A 16,037-nucleotide genomic window follows, 5' to 3' on the forward strand; every position below is an offset into this window, starting at 1 on the left:
GCGTGATTGTTTGACATTTATCTTTCCTAACTGTCTGAAAATGGACTGTAATAATTATACTTGAACTTTACTTTTATTTTTTCACCTCTTAGGAATTCGACTTGAGTTCATCAGACCAATCAAAGATGTGACAGTCAAAGAGCGTGAGACTGCAGAGTTCAGTGTTCAGCTGTCTCATGAGAAGGTCCCAGTCACCTGGTACAAAAATGATGTTCGTCTCCACCCAAGCAAAGTGGTGTACATATCGGAGGATGGCAAGACCCACACCCTGACCTTCAAAGAGGTGTCCATTGATGACACTTCAATGATAAAGGCAGAGGCAATGGAAAAAAGCTCAGAGGCTATGCTTACTGTCCTTGGTAAGTAATGATTTACCTTGTTTTCAGTGTGTGTCATTGTACATTTGCATACTGAGCTCATGTACTGTATATGAATTATATCATGCATGTTGTACAAGCATTGACATCTCATTAAATTGTATCTTTAAAAAACCATACCTTGTTTTGCTTATAGAATCTTTCTATTTCTGGATGTGTGAGAACCGTTGGAGAAGTGATGTGTGGGTTTATGAATAACATTAAATAAAAAGTTGAACATGGTGGACACATAAAAATGATTCATGTCAAGATAAGGAGACCTCATTGCATGCAGGAAGCAAGACTATGTTCTTTAGGAATCTTGTCAAACAAAACATGTGTATCGCTGCAGATACATCAGCTGAAGCATTTCAGCTTTACATCAGAGGAAAACTTGCTTTTAGCTCATCCCAAAATCTTGCGCTCATAGGTGAACATAATTTTTTTGTGCTTCACAGAGGGAGAGCCGTACTTCATCACCAAATTGCAGGATTACACTGCTGTTGAGAAGGATGAAGTGGTGCTAGTGTGTGAGCTAAGCAAGCCTGCTGCAGAAGTGAAATGGTTCAAAGATGGCAAGGAGATCACCCCCTCTAAGAATGTCTTGATGAAATCAGATGGCAAGAAGCGTATACTTATTGTAAAGAAGGCAGAAAAGGGCAACATTGGTGAATACACCTGTGACTGCGGCTCTGACAAGACCACTGCTAAACTTAACATCGAGGGTTTGTATTTGAATCTAATGTTACCTAAATTGGGCATGAACAGAATGCGGAGTACATTGTTTTATATTGATGTAAATTTTTATCTTTGTGTTTTCATGTTCGAACTACAGAGCGTGATATCAAGATCATCCGTCCTCTGTACAGTGTAGAGGTGACAGAAACAGAAACTGCTCGCTTTGAGACAGAGATCTCAGAGGAGGATGTCCACGGTCACTGGAAGCTCAAAGGAGAGGCCCTTCGCCAGTCTCCTGTATGTGATTTATGCATTACTAAACATTAAAACCATACTAACCAATTATCCTTATATAGTTTACTTTAAATTGCCAATTATGGTGTTACTCTACAAACTAGTAGTTGGCAATAAAAGATACATTGTTATGTTGCATGTTACAGAACCTAGAAGTGCATTTGTGTGTAAAAGCATGACACTCAGACATTGTTAGTAGTTTACATTTTTTAAATGGCTCCAGTCTGTTTAACTTATTTTTGGCTGGACCGCAGCAGCGGGGCCAGCCCTACAAACGCGAATGTCTGTGACTGCGTGACTGAGTCAGTGATGAAGTAACACCATTGGTCGGTCGAATCACGTGTGTTTGTTCCAGCCATATACTAGGTTTTAACCTGGTCTTGTTTTCTTTATTATTTACTCTTTAAGGACTGTGAAATAAAGGAAGAAGGAACCAAGCACTTCCTTATCCTGTACAATGTGAGGATGGACCAGGCTGGCACTGTAGACTTCCAGGCTGCCAATGCTAAATCCAGCGCTCAGCTTAGAGTTAAAGGTGAGAAAGACACAATGTGCCTGCACATGCATACACTGTGTGAAAATACAGTACAGATGGTGAAGCAAGTGCAACTTAATTTTCCAAATGTATTTCCCTAAAATACTTTTAAAAAAGGTTTTCACTTTGCCAGTTAAATAATTTATTTCTCATGATTTATCACGAGCATGTACACTCAGTGGCCGCTTTATCAGTAACCGGTAAGCACCCTTTCACATCCAGAACAGCCTGAATTCTTGACAACATTCCTGATTCAACATGGTGCTGGAAACATTCTTTAGGGATTTTGTCCGTGCTGACTATGCAGCCACACATTCATGCTTTGAACCTCACGTTCCACCTCTTCATCAAGTCTGCATGCTTTGTATATTGATTCACTGTTAGGTGGGGCAGGCTCTTAGCATTAATGAGGAGGTGTACCTAATGATGTGGCCACTGAGTGTATAATCTAATATTTACAATCAATCAGTCTCTTTTATTAACTTGACTCCTAAAACACTTGACACTAATCATGATTCTGATGTGAACTCTGATCCATCAACAAACGCAACTGGCGATCCCAAATGAAAATAGTGTAATTTGTAATTCCTGTCTGCAGGAAACACTTTGCTCCTTTTATTGGGACAAAGTTGTGCTGAGATGCTTTCCATACTAATGGACTGTTTTCAGAGGTTTTAATATAATTGAATTCACAATCCATTATAGGCAAAGCTACCTTCAACCTTGTACTTAATCCTTCTGCACAATATCCCTATTGCACAGTTGGTTTGCACAGCCTGGTAATTTCTCGCGTTACCGGTATTGGAGTCTTTCTGTTGTCTCACAGAGCAGCTCACTCGCTCTCAACATGGTATTTGACAGTTGCTGCTATCATAAATGACTTGTGGCAGGTGTACTTTGGTTTGGGATATATGGTGAGGGGGTGAAGTTCCCTGCCTTCTCAGTTTCTTGATTACTGCCTGTCACTGACTAAAAGGTAGGCAGTAAATAACAGTAGCTGATATTTTTCATTAAGAGATTATTCTATGGAACTATTTAGATCAAGGGAAAACATGAGAAATAAAGTTGGGTTTATAGAATACCATTAATGTTTTGTTATTTAATAATATATAAGTGAAGTGAATTTTTTATATTTCTATTTCTTTTTTTCCCCCATGTAAAGCGACTTTGAGTAGTCAGAAAAGCACTATATATATCTGAGGTATTATTATTATTATTATTATTATTATTATTAAGTCCATCTTGAAAATGTTACTACATTATTTTTTAAATATCCTGCTTACCCTTCACATAATGATGCAAAATTAAAAACTCCCAAAAATTCAAAATTTGAATGATAAGTATGGCTTCCTTACATTTACATGAGAGAGAAAATAATAGCGTAAGTGTAACTAATAATATTCTGAATTGGTTGCAATTGTTGAAGAGTAATTTATTAGTCGTTTACTAAATGCCATGTCAGATCAGACCTTGAAATTCTACTGCCAAGTGTGATTTGAAAATATATGTTCAAGAGAGCATAAGGTACATCTAAGTGTGGAATGCAAAAAAATATTATAGTTGCCAAGAGACTATTTTTAATATAAAACTATCCTCCTCAGATCCATCAAAAATTCAAATGAATTCCTCTGTAATGAAATTTAACTAATTCTCTTGGTGTCAGCTTTTTTGTGTGTTCGGTAATGTGTCCCTCAACATTTTTCACTCCCTGGAAATTTCTGGGAACTTGATTGACAGCAACAGATAGCAGAGGTAGTGGCCTGGTATAGATGGGTCAGTAGCCAATCAGATTTCATGGCTATTTTAAATGCTACATGCCTTATCTAGCGTGGGTCGCAAGTGATTGGCGGGGCAGCAACCTGCCTGTCTTCCAAGTTTTCTTCTTGCCATGTACATCTTGAGTTAACTCAATATGTAAATGAAGGAGGCCCACCAGTGACAAGTCGCTCTTTGCCAGAAGCCCCAGTTGTCCTGGAGGCTAACAAGTTCCAGTGGCAGGGGCCTTCTACTCACAGAGACAGCAAAATGAGAATTTGCACCTGAGGAAGTATTGTTTTCTCTTGGGATGTGAGGAATAACCAGCAATGTCTTCTCTTCAATCCAAAGCACGGGTGATTGGCCTGCTGCGGCCACTCAGGGATGTTACCGTTACTGCGGGGGAGACCGCCACCTTTGACTGCGAACTCTCCTATGAAGGGATTAAAGTGGAATGGTTCCTTGGGAGCACAAAGCTGGAGCCAAGTGACAGAGTAAGTTTTATATTACTATCATTGGAACAGATTTGAGAAACAGTTGTTTATGAGTTGATGGAATCTGTCCAAGTGCTTTACTTAAAATTGTTAAAGAGGTGTATACTTGATTTTTTGTGAACCCCCTTTAAGACATATTGTGCAATTATATTTCAAATTTCATTAAAACACTTTTATTTCTACAATGATTTTTCATCAAATGTTATGCATATAAGGACACGAGAAGATCAGAATTCCATTTGAGCACTTGATCCTCGTTTTCAGGCTGTTCTGCCCGACAAGCGTTCTTATGGTTATTTTTAACTGCTTTGAGTGTTTGCATCCAAGGGCAAGGGGCACCAAGAGCTATTTCAGAGCTATTTACACTACCTTGTTGGTTACAGTGTTTTATGTTGACTGTTGAATGACATTTTACAGAAAATTATCTGCCCCCAAGGGGCTGAAATTATTGTTATTATTATTATTATTATTGTTGTTGTTATTATTATTGTTATTGTTATTATAATGGTTATTTAGCATTTTACATTTTAATAATTACACTCTAATGAGTTACATTTTAAAACCTTTTACATCCCTAAATATTGCCTTTTTCCATTTATGATGTGTGTAGCCAGTACGATGAAGAGTGTTATTTTATATAGTTGTTTCGTATACTGTTGATGAGAGTGTCTTTGATAAAATGAACAATCGTGATACGACTGAGTTCATCTCCTTGAGCTTCATTAGAGAGAACTAGACAGGAGCACAAGTTGATTCCTTTTAATTGTTCAGCTTAATAATTGTACACCAAAAGATCAAATTGAAACTTATCCATCCTTTGTGATACTTAATAAAAGTTAAATGTTGTGCAGAAACCTGTTTTATTTGCTTTAAATGCATGTTACAGGACTCATTTCAAAAGCAGGGAAATACTAAATTGGCCTGGTCTCATTTATGATCTAATGACAATAAAAATAATAATGCAGAATCAGCTGCTAGATTGTGAAATGTACTGGACTGAATTACTGTATAATGTTTGAGTATATGTAGAAGTACTATTAAAAAACACCATGTTACATTGTGGACAATTCTTGCATTGCTCAGTGAAGTAAATGTTCCAAAGGAATATTTTAAATCATCCATAATGCTCTTTCTGTGCTCATATACTTCTCAAAGTGAATAGCTTGCACATATTTTCAAATGATAATTAATAATGCATGTTTTTCATGTCATGTATCAATCATTTAAAGAACCCATCCATTTGCGCAGGTTGTCACGCGTGTGGAAGGCCGAGTCCACACACTGACTCTGAGAGATGTGAAAATGTCAGAGGCTGGAGAAGTTAAACTGACAGCCAAAGACTTCATCACCCAAGCCAGGCTTATCGTAAATGGTAGGATCCTTCTATTATCCCCAGTTATTTTTCTCAGACTGAACAAAGCTAAATAGATCCACTAGATATGGAGCAAAATAAACAAATTATTTAAAAGCATTCTGTTAAAATTGAAAGTTAAAGTTTAGGAAGAGCTAAAACAGTTTTAACAATTTTAATTGATCAAGAAATCTGTATGTAACAGAAATGTACAAAGTGGATCTCTAAACGAACCTGTTGCATTTGATGGTGAAGTCTGATTCTGAGAATTTGTCTAATTTGGTGCCCGTTCTGAAATTGACTAATTTATGCAGCCTGTGAGTGAGTTGGTTCTCACTTTTGCACTGTATTAGTGAGTGCGATGTTCACTATAATGCCGTCTTGCTGTTTGTTGCTGCAAAATATGTGCAGTTATCATCATTAGATGCAGAAACTGAAGAAGCTGGTGAGGAGAAAGTAAAAGGCCTACTAATTTTCTCTTTACTGGTCTGACTGTACAGAGCCACCAGTTGAGTTCACCAAACCTCTGGAGGATCAAACTGTTGAAGAGGAGGCCACTGCCACCCTGGAGTGTGAAGTCTCCAGAGAAAATGCTGAAGTAAAGTGGTTCAGGGATGGACAGGAAATCCATAAAACTAAGAAGTATGACATTGTTGCTGATGGCCGGAAGAGAATACTCATTATTCACGACTGTACACTTGACGATTCAAAGACCTATACCTGTGATGCAAAAAATTTCAAAACTTCTGCCTTCCTCACTGTTGAGCGTAAGTTGAGATATACTTGTAAACAAATAATATGTTTGGTATAACTGAAAGATGTTTAAAATACTAAAAAAAATGTGTGCTTGGATTGGCAGCTCCACATGTTGAGTTCACAAAGCCGCTCCATGATGTTGAGGTTAAAGAGAAAGAATCTGCCAAATTTGAGTGTGAAGTTTCTCGTGAAAGTGCAAAGGTATGTAATTAAAATGATATGAAAATATTGATTGTTTATTTTAAATGTATTTGTATTTATTTAATACTGTAGGATTTTTTTAATTTAAATGATTGTGCTGAAATACTATTACTCCCTCTGCTACTGAAAAAAATTGTTTTCAAACAGGTTCGCTGGTTCAAAGATGGCAGTGAAATCAGAAAGAGCAAGAAGTATGAAATCATCGCTAAGGGTGTCCAACATATTCTTATAATACACAAGTCAGTCTTTGATGATGAGGCAGAATATGAATGTGATGCAAGGACCTCCAAAACCTCTGGCATGCTTACTGTCATTGGTGAGTTCCCTCATTACTCCCCACTGTGTTAATGCCTTTTTCCAAACAGCAGTACTAACAATAGAACACAACACAAAATCTAATATATAATACTGTGCACTGATACATGAATAGAATATGAATCAGCCAAGGAGATCCCTTTGATCCCGCACTCAGCTTTATACCCCGCATTCAACTCTCACTAAGAAAGCAGTTTTCCATCCCTGTAACATTGCCCAACCCTCATACTCAAAGATGTTGAAACCCTTGTCCATGCATTCATAACTTCCCTTTTCAATTACTGTAATGCCATTTCCTGCAGTATCGCTGGTAAAACACTCAGAAAACTGCAATATGTCCAGAACTCAGCTGCCAGAGTACTCACACACACACCAAGAAATCAGCTCACATCACTCCCATCCTCTGTCAGTGGCATTGGTTACCCATTTCCTCACACATACACAACAAAATCATTCTCACCAGTTACCAAACACTTAATGGTCTAGCCCTTTCCCACCTCACAAAACATCTCCTCCCATACGCCCCTGCTCATACTCTCAGGTCCTCTGGCACTTGAGTTTTGGCGGTCCCCAAAACCAGACTGTCCTCTATGGGGGGCAGGTTGTTCAGTGCCATGACCCCCAAACTGTGGAATACACTGCAGCAACATCTCTGTTACTGTAACAATATCTCCACATTCAAATCCCACTTAAAAACCTACCTCTTCACCCATAATTATTTCCTGCATCCTAGGCTTACTCCTACTTCTGTTCTCTCGCCTTAATTTTGCTTCATTTAATTATTCATTTCTTTTCTCTTCATATTGTACTCTTGTGTGTTTTCTTGTTTTCATCCTTTGCTCTGTAAAGCTTCATTGGGTCAAAGGTACTATGAAAATATAATTTATTATTATTATTATTATTATTATTATTATTATTATTATTATCATTAATAATAATAATAATAATAATAATAATATTATTAATAATAATAATATTAATATTAATAATAATAATATTAATAATAATAATAATAATAATAATAAATGTATTATTTAAACATGCATTTCCTATATAAGTGGGAGGATTATTCTGCAGGTTTATTCTGTATTTGTATACCAAACAGCACACAGAGCTGATTATAATGTTTTGTCCTTGCAGAGGAAGAGGCTGTATTTACAAAGAACCTGTCCAATGTTGAGGGCACTGAAACTGACAGCATTAAGATGATCTGCGAGGTGTCAAAACCCAGTGCAGATGTCCTGTGGTACAAAGGTGACCAGGAGCTGCCTGAAGGTGGCAGATACGAACAACGTGTGGATGGCAAAAAGAGGATACTTATCATCCAGGACCTTCGAATGGATGACAGAGGAGAGTATAACTGCCGACTGCCCACCTCAAGAACTTCGGCAACACTGAAGATTAATGGTAAGTCATTCTTAGGTTAAAAGTGTTGGTCCTACGGGGCAAAGTTCAATATTGCATAAAACTCATACAGGTGCGTTTTAAAGATGCAACCATATAATGTTAAAGGCAGCTATGTATAAGGCTCTGTATAAAATGGTTGTCATGTAAACATATATGAAAATATTACAATCTGAAGATCTCATTTGATTTCTTTTTTCCAGAACTGGCTGCTGAATTTATTTCCAGGCCACAGAGCCAGGAAGTTGTTGAAGGTGAAAAGGCAGAATTTTCCTGCTCAGTTTCCAAGGACACGTATGAAGTCAAATGGCTTAGGGGTGACAAGGAGATTGAAGCAGGACACAAGTATGACATCATCTGCGATGGCAAGAGAAGAGTACTTGTTGTCAAGGACTGTATGCTGAAGGATGAAGGAGGATATGTTGCCCTCATTGGCTCCACTAGGGCTTCTGCAGATCTTGTTGTGATTGGTAGGCAAAATTTTAATTGTGTGTATTTGTACCCAATTCTCTTTAAAAATGGAAATAGGTGCTAGTGGGAGATATAATATAATGTATTATGCTGATATGTAATTGATCATTTTGTGTATTTCACAGAAAAACTCAGGATAATCACACCCCTCAAAGACATACAGGCAAAAGAAGGCCAAGAGATTGTTTTCAACTGTGAAGTGAACACTGATGGTGCCAAAGCTAAGTGGTTAAAAAATGATGAGACAATGTTTGAGAGTGGCAAGTTCATTATGGTCCAGCGCGACAATGTCTTCTCTCTGAGAATAAAAGATGCCCAAAGGTCTGATGAAGCCAACTACTCCGTTGCACTTACAAACCATCGTGGCGAACATGCAAAGAGTTCTGCCAGTCTTGGTGTACAAGGTAAAAACAAGTTATTGGTATTGCTCCATAACTGTTTTTGATAGAAAAATAAGTGAAGTGTACTATTTTAACTAATGTGTATTCTTAATCTACAGAGGAAGATCTTAGGATTATTGAACCTCTTGATGATTGTGAGACTCAGGAGAAGAGAACCGTAAGTTTCTCTTGCAAGGTGAACAGACTCAATGCAACAGTGAAATGGATGAAGGGAGGCCAAGAGCTTACCTTCAACAAGCACATTCTGTACAGAGTTGACAAGAACAAGCACACACTGACCATCAAAGACTGCAGCCTTAATGATGAAGGCGAGTACACTGCCATGGCTGGCTCCGACAAGTCCACAGCTGAGCTTATCATTAGTGAGGCGCCCACTGATTTCACAGTGCAGCTGAAAGACCAGACTGTCACTGAGTTTGAGGATGCTGAGTTTGAGTGCAAGATCTCCAAAGAAAAGGCTGAGATCAGATGGTACAAGGAAGGCCGTGAGATTAAAGTAGGACCCAGGTATGCTATTATTTTGGACTGATTTGATTGTGATCATAACACTGTGGGTACCGTCTTGGTTCAGGGGCTTCTTTTATGCAAAGATTATATTGATATAATTTAAGATGATATTTTTATCCATTTGTTTTACAAGATACCGTTTTGAGAGAGATGGCAAGACATGCATCTTGCACATCAAGGAGTGCAGACCTGAGGATGAATGTGAATATGCCTGTGGCGTTGATCAGAGGCGATCCAGGGCCAGGCTGTTTGTTGAAGGTAAGCTCTTGTGATTTATACACTATTATGTTTATGGTTTATCTTTTATTTTATTTAATAATTATTTTACATTTGTCACTCCAGAGATACCAATTGAGATTATCAGACCCCCAATGGACATATTTGAGCCCCCTGGTTCAGATGTTGTATTTGAAGCTGAGCTGAACAAGGACCGAGTTGAAGTTAAATGGCTGAGGAACAACATGATGATTGTCCAGGGTGACAAGTACCAGATGATGAGTGAGGGCAAGGTTCACCGTCTCCAGGTGTGTGAGATCAGGCCTCGTGACCAGGGCGAGTATAGAATCATTGCCAAGGACAAAGATGCCAAAGCCAAGCTAGAACTTGCAGGTATGATACAACTCAATTACTCTTTGTAGTAATTTCCCCTTCCTGTAAAATGTAAATTTTTTATTTAATTGTTTCTTTGTAAAATATTTATTACTACAGCTGTTCCTAAGATCAAGACTATGGATCAGAACCTGGTGACAGATGCTGGAAAACCCTTTGTCATGATGGTTCCCTATGATGCTTATCCACGTGCTGAGGCTGAATGGTTTTTCAATGGCATCGGCCTGCCAAAGCAGAACATCGACACATCCACTGACAGAACAGATTATAGGATGAAGGACCCCAAGAAGTCTGACCAAGGCCGATACAAGATTGTCATCAAGAACAAACACGGAAAGGGAGAAGCCTTCATCAATCTGGATGTTATTGGTAAAACTGCAGTGGTATTTGTATTTGTACACTCTGTATGGGCTGTATGTCCAAATTAATTTCCATATTTTGAGGATGCAAAAGGAGTGCACAATGTAAAACAAATGCTTAGCAGTTTGTTGAGATTGGCATGAAAGTGACAGTTAGCCATTGAACAATGTTGAATGACACAGGGAACTTGAGACCACATTCAGATAGGTTGATAATGTTATCTAATGTTATAGAGAAGGCGTATGAGTGAGTGCCGTGGTCTTGGCTTGTGTCAGTGCAATCTGTGGCTGGCAGCCCCACAGGCAGAGCATACTTGGCTTCTCGTCATTTGTCTATACCTTCCTGAACTGAATTGGAGGTTGTAGCAATAAGTGATAACGAGTATGATTGGGCATATTCAATTTGGGCTCATCAGAATTGAAAGGATATTGCAGAGCTGATGGGCTAACAATTACAACTGAGAATACCACATTGGGGTGACAAATAGGGCAAAAATAGCATGTGATATAATATATTTACAGATGTTCCTGGGCCTGTGAAGAACCTGAAAGTTGTGGACACAGCTGATGGGGAGGTCAGTCTTGCCTGGGATGAGCCTGAGAGTGATGGTGGGAGCAAAATCATTGCCTATGTTGTGGAAAGGCGTGATGTGAAGCGCAAGACATGGACCCTGGCCACTGACCGTGCAGACAGCCCTGAGTACTGTGTCTCCGGACTGCAGAGGGACTCCATGTACCTCTTCCGTGTCTGTGCTCGCAACAGGGTGGGCAGTGGAGAGACTGTGGAGACTCGGGAACCTGTCCAAGCCAAGAACAAATTTGGTAAGCATGTATATTAGATGCATAGCACAGAAAGTCCCAAACCTACTTAATGTCAACTTACATAAATCCAGATTCACGTAAACTGATTCAGAGAAAAATTCAAAGCAGAAGCAGGAAACATCACCGTACGATAGGGTAAACATACAGAAGGAGTAAGTTGGCACTGCTGCCCTCTGAGACTGTATTGATCCTAGTCTGTGCTTTCAAATGTGCGGCCTAGCTTGGTTTTATTATTTTAAACTCAATTACAACCACTTCTAGTGAAAAATTGGCCTATTTTTTGTGTTAAATTAACATGACTGCTGTAAAAACAAAACTTAGTTATGCTACTAATTACGCAAGTTTGAAATGCATATAAGATTCAGCTAAAAGCTGAGTTCATGTTCACAAAAATAGGTAATGATTCAGTATGACAGTATGGGAATTTTGATACCCAAAGACAATTTTACAGATAAAACGTATAAGGCAGCAATAAATTAGAAAGAATATTAATGGAAACTTACATTGTCCTTTCCTTGTGTTTGCAGATGTGCCTGAGGCCCCACAGGATGTCAAGGTTCAAAATGTTAACAGGTTTGGAGCCACCCTTTCTTGGAGACCCCCATTGTTTGATGGTGGATCTGAAATAACTGCATACATCATTGAGCTTCGAGATCGTACCTCTGTGCGGTGGGAGCCAGCACTGGTTACCAAACCCGAGGATCGCACAGCTGTCCTTAATGATGTTGTGGAGAACAAGGAGTACATATTCCGTATTAGAGCTGAGAACAAGGCTGGAATTGGCAAGCCGAGCGTTGCCACTGATCCTGTGAAAATCATGGATCCCATTGGTTAGTTGTGTAGTATTTATGTTGTATAATCTTAAGTATTTGTTGTATAATTTTAAAGTAACTTTTTCTTATGATTTTATACTTTCAGAGAGGCCAAGCCCACCATTGAATTTCCACTACTCTAATCAGACCAAGGACTCTGTTCAGCTGACATGGGATACACCCTTGAGCAATGGAGGCAGCATGATCACAGGATACATTATCGAGAAATGTGAAGATGGAAAACAGAACTGGCTCAGATGCAATGCCAGGCTTTGTCAGGAACTTTGCTATAAGGTGCTATATTTGTCAGTCAATCATAAACCTGCATATCATGTTATTGTTCTTACATTCACAACTAGTAATTAAACATTGTAGTCTATAGCAATAGACTGATTTGTTTAATTGTCATTACCTCAAAAAGTAATGATTTTTATATTGTGTTACTCAATAATTTGAATATTCTCGTAGGTATCTGGCCTGACACAAGGTCAGAAGTACCACTATAGAGTATCTGCTGAGAATGCAGCTGGAATTTCAGACCCAGCGGACACAATTGGACCTCTCCTGGCAGATGATCCACATGGTATGTAAAGTTGAGCATCATGCCAACAAAAAAAAGAACCTAATTCACATTTACTTATATGTTAAATATGTTCTTCATTATAATGGGGTCCATTATTATTTTGTAGTTGGTCCTTCGATGGATCTCAGTGCATTCAAGGATGGCCTGGAGGTGATTGTCCCTCACCCCCTTACTATTCGCATTCCCATTACTGGGTACCCCACACCCACGGTCAAGTGGAGTATGGGAGAAACGGCATTGACCCCGGGAGACCGTGTGTCTATGACTACCAAGGCAACTTTCACAGAGCTAATTATCACTCCCAGTGTGCGCCCAGACAAGGGCAGGTACACAGTTCACCTGGAGAACGATGTGAGCACAGTCTCAGGAGAGATTGATGTGAACGTCATTGGTATGTATTAGTGCAATATATTTCCTATGAATAATGACGTTAATAATCTCAGATAGTATTTCCAAGGACTGTTTTTGCTTTTTAAAATATTGTTTCTGCTATGTTTAGCTCCCCCAAGTGCACCAAAAGACTTCAAGGTTTCTGAAGTGACAAGACACCATGTTCACCTGATGTGGGAGGCACCAGAACATGATGGTGGAAGCCCAGTAACTGGATACCAGATTGAAAAGCGTGAGGTGTCCCGTAAGACCTGGGTCAAGGTATGAATATCTTAAAACCTTCATTCATTTTTACAGTTGACTTTTTATTTTATATGATTTAATTTTATTGTTTGTAGACATTGCTTATCCTAGGAAGCTTAGCATGTATTTGAACAGCTGGATGTGTCATAATTCAGAAATTCAGGTTTTATTAAAAGTACAGTGGGCCAACCAATACGCCATACTGATGACATGCAACAAGACACATAAAGACTGTAACCAAGCATCCATCATGCCACAGTGGGATGAACTATAACATGTTATTTCTGGGTTCAGTTATTTGGGTTCGGTAGTGGTTTTCGCCGTTCACACATAGGCCTCATATAAAGAAATTTTTTGTCTCGTCTGTTCACACATAAAATGAACCTTCAAATGCAGTGGCTTGTGCTACTGTAGAAGGTTTACAAATGATTGTTACATAAATGTTTCTGGTAAAAGTCTCATTACTTTCTTTCAGGTTATTACAGGTGTACAAGATCTAGAGTACACTGTCACTGATGTAATTGAGGGGAAAGAATATTTGTTCAGTGTTACCGCCTGCAACAAGTGTGGACCAGGGGAGCCTGCCTACATTGATGAACCAGTGAATGTGTCCTCTCCAGCCAGTAAGTTTTCTTTAAGTACTGATAGAAATAACTAGAATTTTGCCTTCAACATAATTGAAGGTTGACAGTATAATTTCTATTTTTTCTAAATATAATCACTTTTATAATTCAGCTGTGCCAGACCCACCTGAGAATTTGAAATGGAGAGACAAGTCTGCCAAAGGAATCTTCCTTTCCTGGGAGCCTCCAAAGTATGATGGTGGCTCTGGAATTAAGGGGTACATTGTTGACAAGTGCCAGCGTGGCTCTGACAAATGGGAGCCCTGTGGAGAGGCTGTGCCTGAGCTCAAGTAAGTGAAGATATCATATTGTAGATATATTTTCTCAAAGAATTCCTGCTTTTTAGGAATGCAGACTTACTGAATAGGTTTTCAGACTTATAATTCAAATAGCTATTAATTCATAGTATCAAGGTGTAAAAATGGCATTTATCAAAATATTGGAAGTGGTATTGGAAAGTATTGGAATGGTAAATGTGAATAAGAAAGTGTGCTAAATTCGTTTTTTGCCATTTTTAATAGGTTTTTGTTTTAAAGGAGTGACAATATGGTTCCTCCTCAGTGATTATTGGATCGAATATATCCATACAGCTTCTGATGCATATTTCTTATGTAATAACAAAAACAGATTTGATTTAAACATCAGCATAACACCTTAGAAATTATAGCTGTACATAGTGGTACAAAGAATAATTCACAGAGACCCAGCAAATCAGTTTGTTTTCATATGCCAAGAAATCTTCCTTGGTTGGGTCTCCATCTTAGTATGTTGGCTCTGGTTCCTCTGTTAAACTGAACACTTGGGGTTAAATTTCAAACATGAACGGATGTATTCTATAACATAAAAATGGCACGAAAAAATGACAGCGATTTTAAACATATGAAAAATATCATTCTGACATGACACCTTTGAAACACTACTAGTGTCCCTCTATGCCAAACATGGGTATTGTCATTTACTAGCTTGTCATAATGTGTGACACAGTGCACCTTATTCATATGTATGTGAATTTAATTGAATTGAATTTTTACTAGACATCAGTACTACACCTATAACCAAGAACAAAATTATTTTGATGGTTGTCACACATTAAAACAAAGAAAATATGACAATGTATGCCCATTCACACAACCTCACCACAAACTATATACACTTTGGAATAAGTGAGCAAACCTATGTCTTTTTAAATTCTTGCTTTTCCCAATGATTCCCTCCAATGCTTCACCAGCTGATTTGGAAAGAACCATAGTACATTTAATGAAATTCATGTGTCCATCAGTATAAAGACCTAAATATTTATATGAGTTTGTAAAATTTAGTTTTTGGGTTCCAAAACTATATAACTGGTTTGAATGCATTGATACTTGGTGTTAATGCTTACTTTTTGTACAAAATAGATGTCTGGACAAAATAAGAACCAAGCCTTCCTCTTCTGCTGAAAAATCTTGATTAAATTTTTTCATAATTTGTTTTTCACATTAACATCATCAGTCACTTTGTGTTAGTTAATGGAGAGTCACCACTACCCCTCAGATTCCAAGTGACTGGACTGACAGAAGGCGAGTGGTATGCCTACCGTGTTAGGGCCGTAAACAGGCTGGGCGCTAGCAGGCCTTGCAGGGCTACGGATGAGATCCAGGCTGTGGATGCAAAAGGTACATGATTTCATGTTCTATTTATAATATAAGTTGATGTTTTTGTTAAAGAATCTGAAAGCTCATTCAGTTTCCATGTCATCCATAGAACCTCCAGAGATTGATTTGGATGTCAAACTGCTCGCTGGTTTGACTGCGAAGGCTGGGACCAAGATTGAGCTGCCCGCTGATGTAAAGGGAAAACCAGAGCCGAAAATCACCTGGACTAAGGCTGATCTTGTCCTTAAAAAAGATGACAGAGTCTCCATTGAAACCAAGCCGGGTCACTCTACAGTCACTATAGCCAAGACCAAGAGAGATGACACAGCTACCTATATCATCGAGGCTGTAAACAGCTGTGGCCGAGCTACTGCAACAGTGGATGTCAACATTCTTGGTATTCTAGTTTAATGTTTCCAAAAGAAGATAAAGCTAAACATTATT

At 38.5% G+C, this 16,037-nt stretch overlaps 1 protein-coding gene across 1 annotated transcript in view; it reads left to right on the plus strand.

The window, feature by feature from the left end:
• Nucleotides 1-16,037, plus strand: part of ttn.2 (titin, tandem duplicate 2) — a 202,618-nt gene that overhangs the window by 96,502 nt on the left and 90,079 nt on the right. Inside the window, exons 99-124 of the mRNA XM_064327343.1 lie at nucleotides 93-359; nucleotides 815-1,081; nucleotides 1,192-1,331; nucleotides 1,737-1,863; nucleotides 3,970-4,112; nucleotides 5,361-5,484; nucleotides 5,964-6,230; nucleotides 6,323-6,420; nucleotides 6,568-6,736; nucleotides 7,876-8,142; nucleotides 8,343-8,609; nucleotides 8,736-9,014; nucleotides 9,110-9,518; nucleotides 9,652-9,776; nucleotides 9,861-10,127; nucleotides 10,227-10,496; nucleotides 11,009-11,308; nucleotides 11,836-12,138; nucleotides 12,227-12,414; nucleotides 12,589-12,703; nucleotides 12,810-13,094; nucleotides 13,203-13,354; nucleotides 13,812-13,959; nucleotides 14,072-14,249; nucleotides 15,493-15,614; nucleotides 15,703-15,990. Coding sequence (XP_064183413.1) covers nucleotides 93-359; nucleotides 815-1,081; nucleotides 1,192-1,331; nucleotides 1,737-1,863; nucleotides 3,970-4,112; nucleotides 5,361-5,484; nucleotides 5,964-6,230; nucleotides 6,323-6,420; nucleotides 6,568-6,736; nucleotides 7,876-8,142; nucleotides 8,343-8,609; nucleotides 8,736-9,014; nucleotides 9,110-9,518; nucleotides 9,652-9,776; nucleotides 9,861-10,127; nucleotides 10,227-10,496; nucleotides 11,009-11,308; nucleotides 11,836-12,138; nucleotides 12,227-12,414; nucleotides 12,589-12,703; nucleotides 12,810-13,094; nucleotides 13,203-13,354; nucleotides 13,812-13,959; nucleotides 14,072-14,249; nucleotides 15,493-15,614; nucleotides 15,703-15,990 — 5,565 coding nt within the window. The remainder of the gene's footprint in view (nucleotides 1-92; nucleotides 360-814; nucleotides 1,082-1,191; nucleotides 1,332-1,736; nucleotides 1,864-3,969; nucleotides 4,113-5,360; nucleotides 5,485-5,963; nucleotides 6,231-6,322; nucleotides 6,421-6,567; nucleotides 6,737-7,875; nucleotides 8,143-8,342; nucleotides 8,610-8,735; nucleotides 9,015-9,109; nucleotides 9,519-9,651; nucleotides 9,777-9,860; nucleotides 10,128-10,226; nucleotides 10,497-11,008; nucleotides 11,309-11,835; nucleotides 12,139-12,226; nucleotides 12,415-12,588; nucleotides 12,704-12,809; nucleotides 13,095-13,202; nucleotides 13,355-13,811; nucleotides 13,960-14,071; nucleotides 14,250-15,492; nucleotides 15,615-15,702; nucleotides 15,991-16,037) is intronic.

The sequence above is a fragment of the Anguilla rostrata genome, chromosome 3, assembly GCF_018555375.3.
Source record: "Anguilla rostrata isolate EN2019 chromosome 3, ASM1855537v3, whole genome shotgun sequence".
Lineage (NCBI taxonomy): Eukaryota > Metazoa > Chordata > Actinopteri > Anguilliformes > Anguillidae > Anguilla > Anguilla rostrata.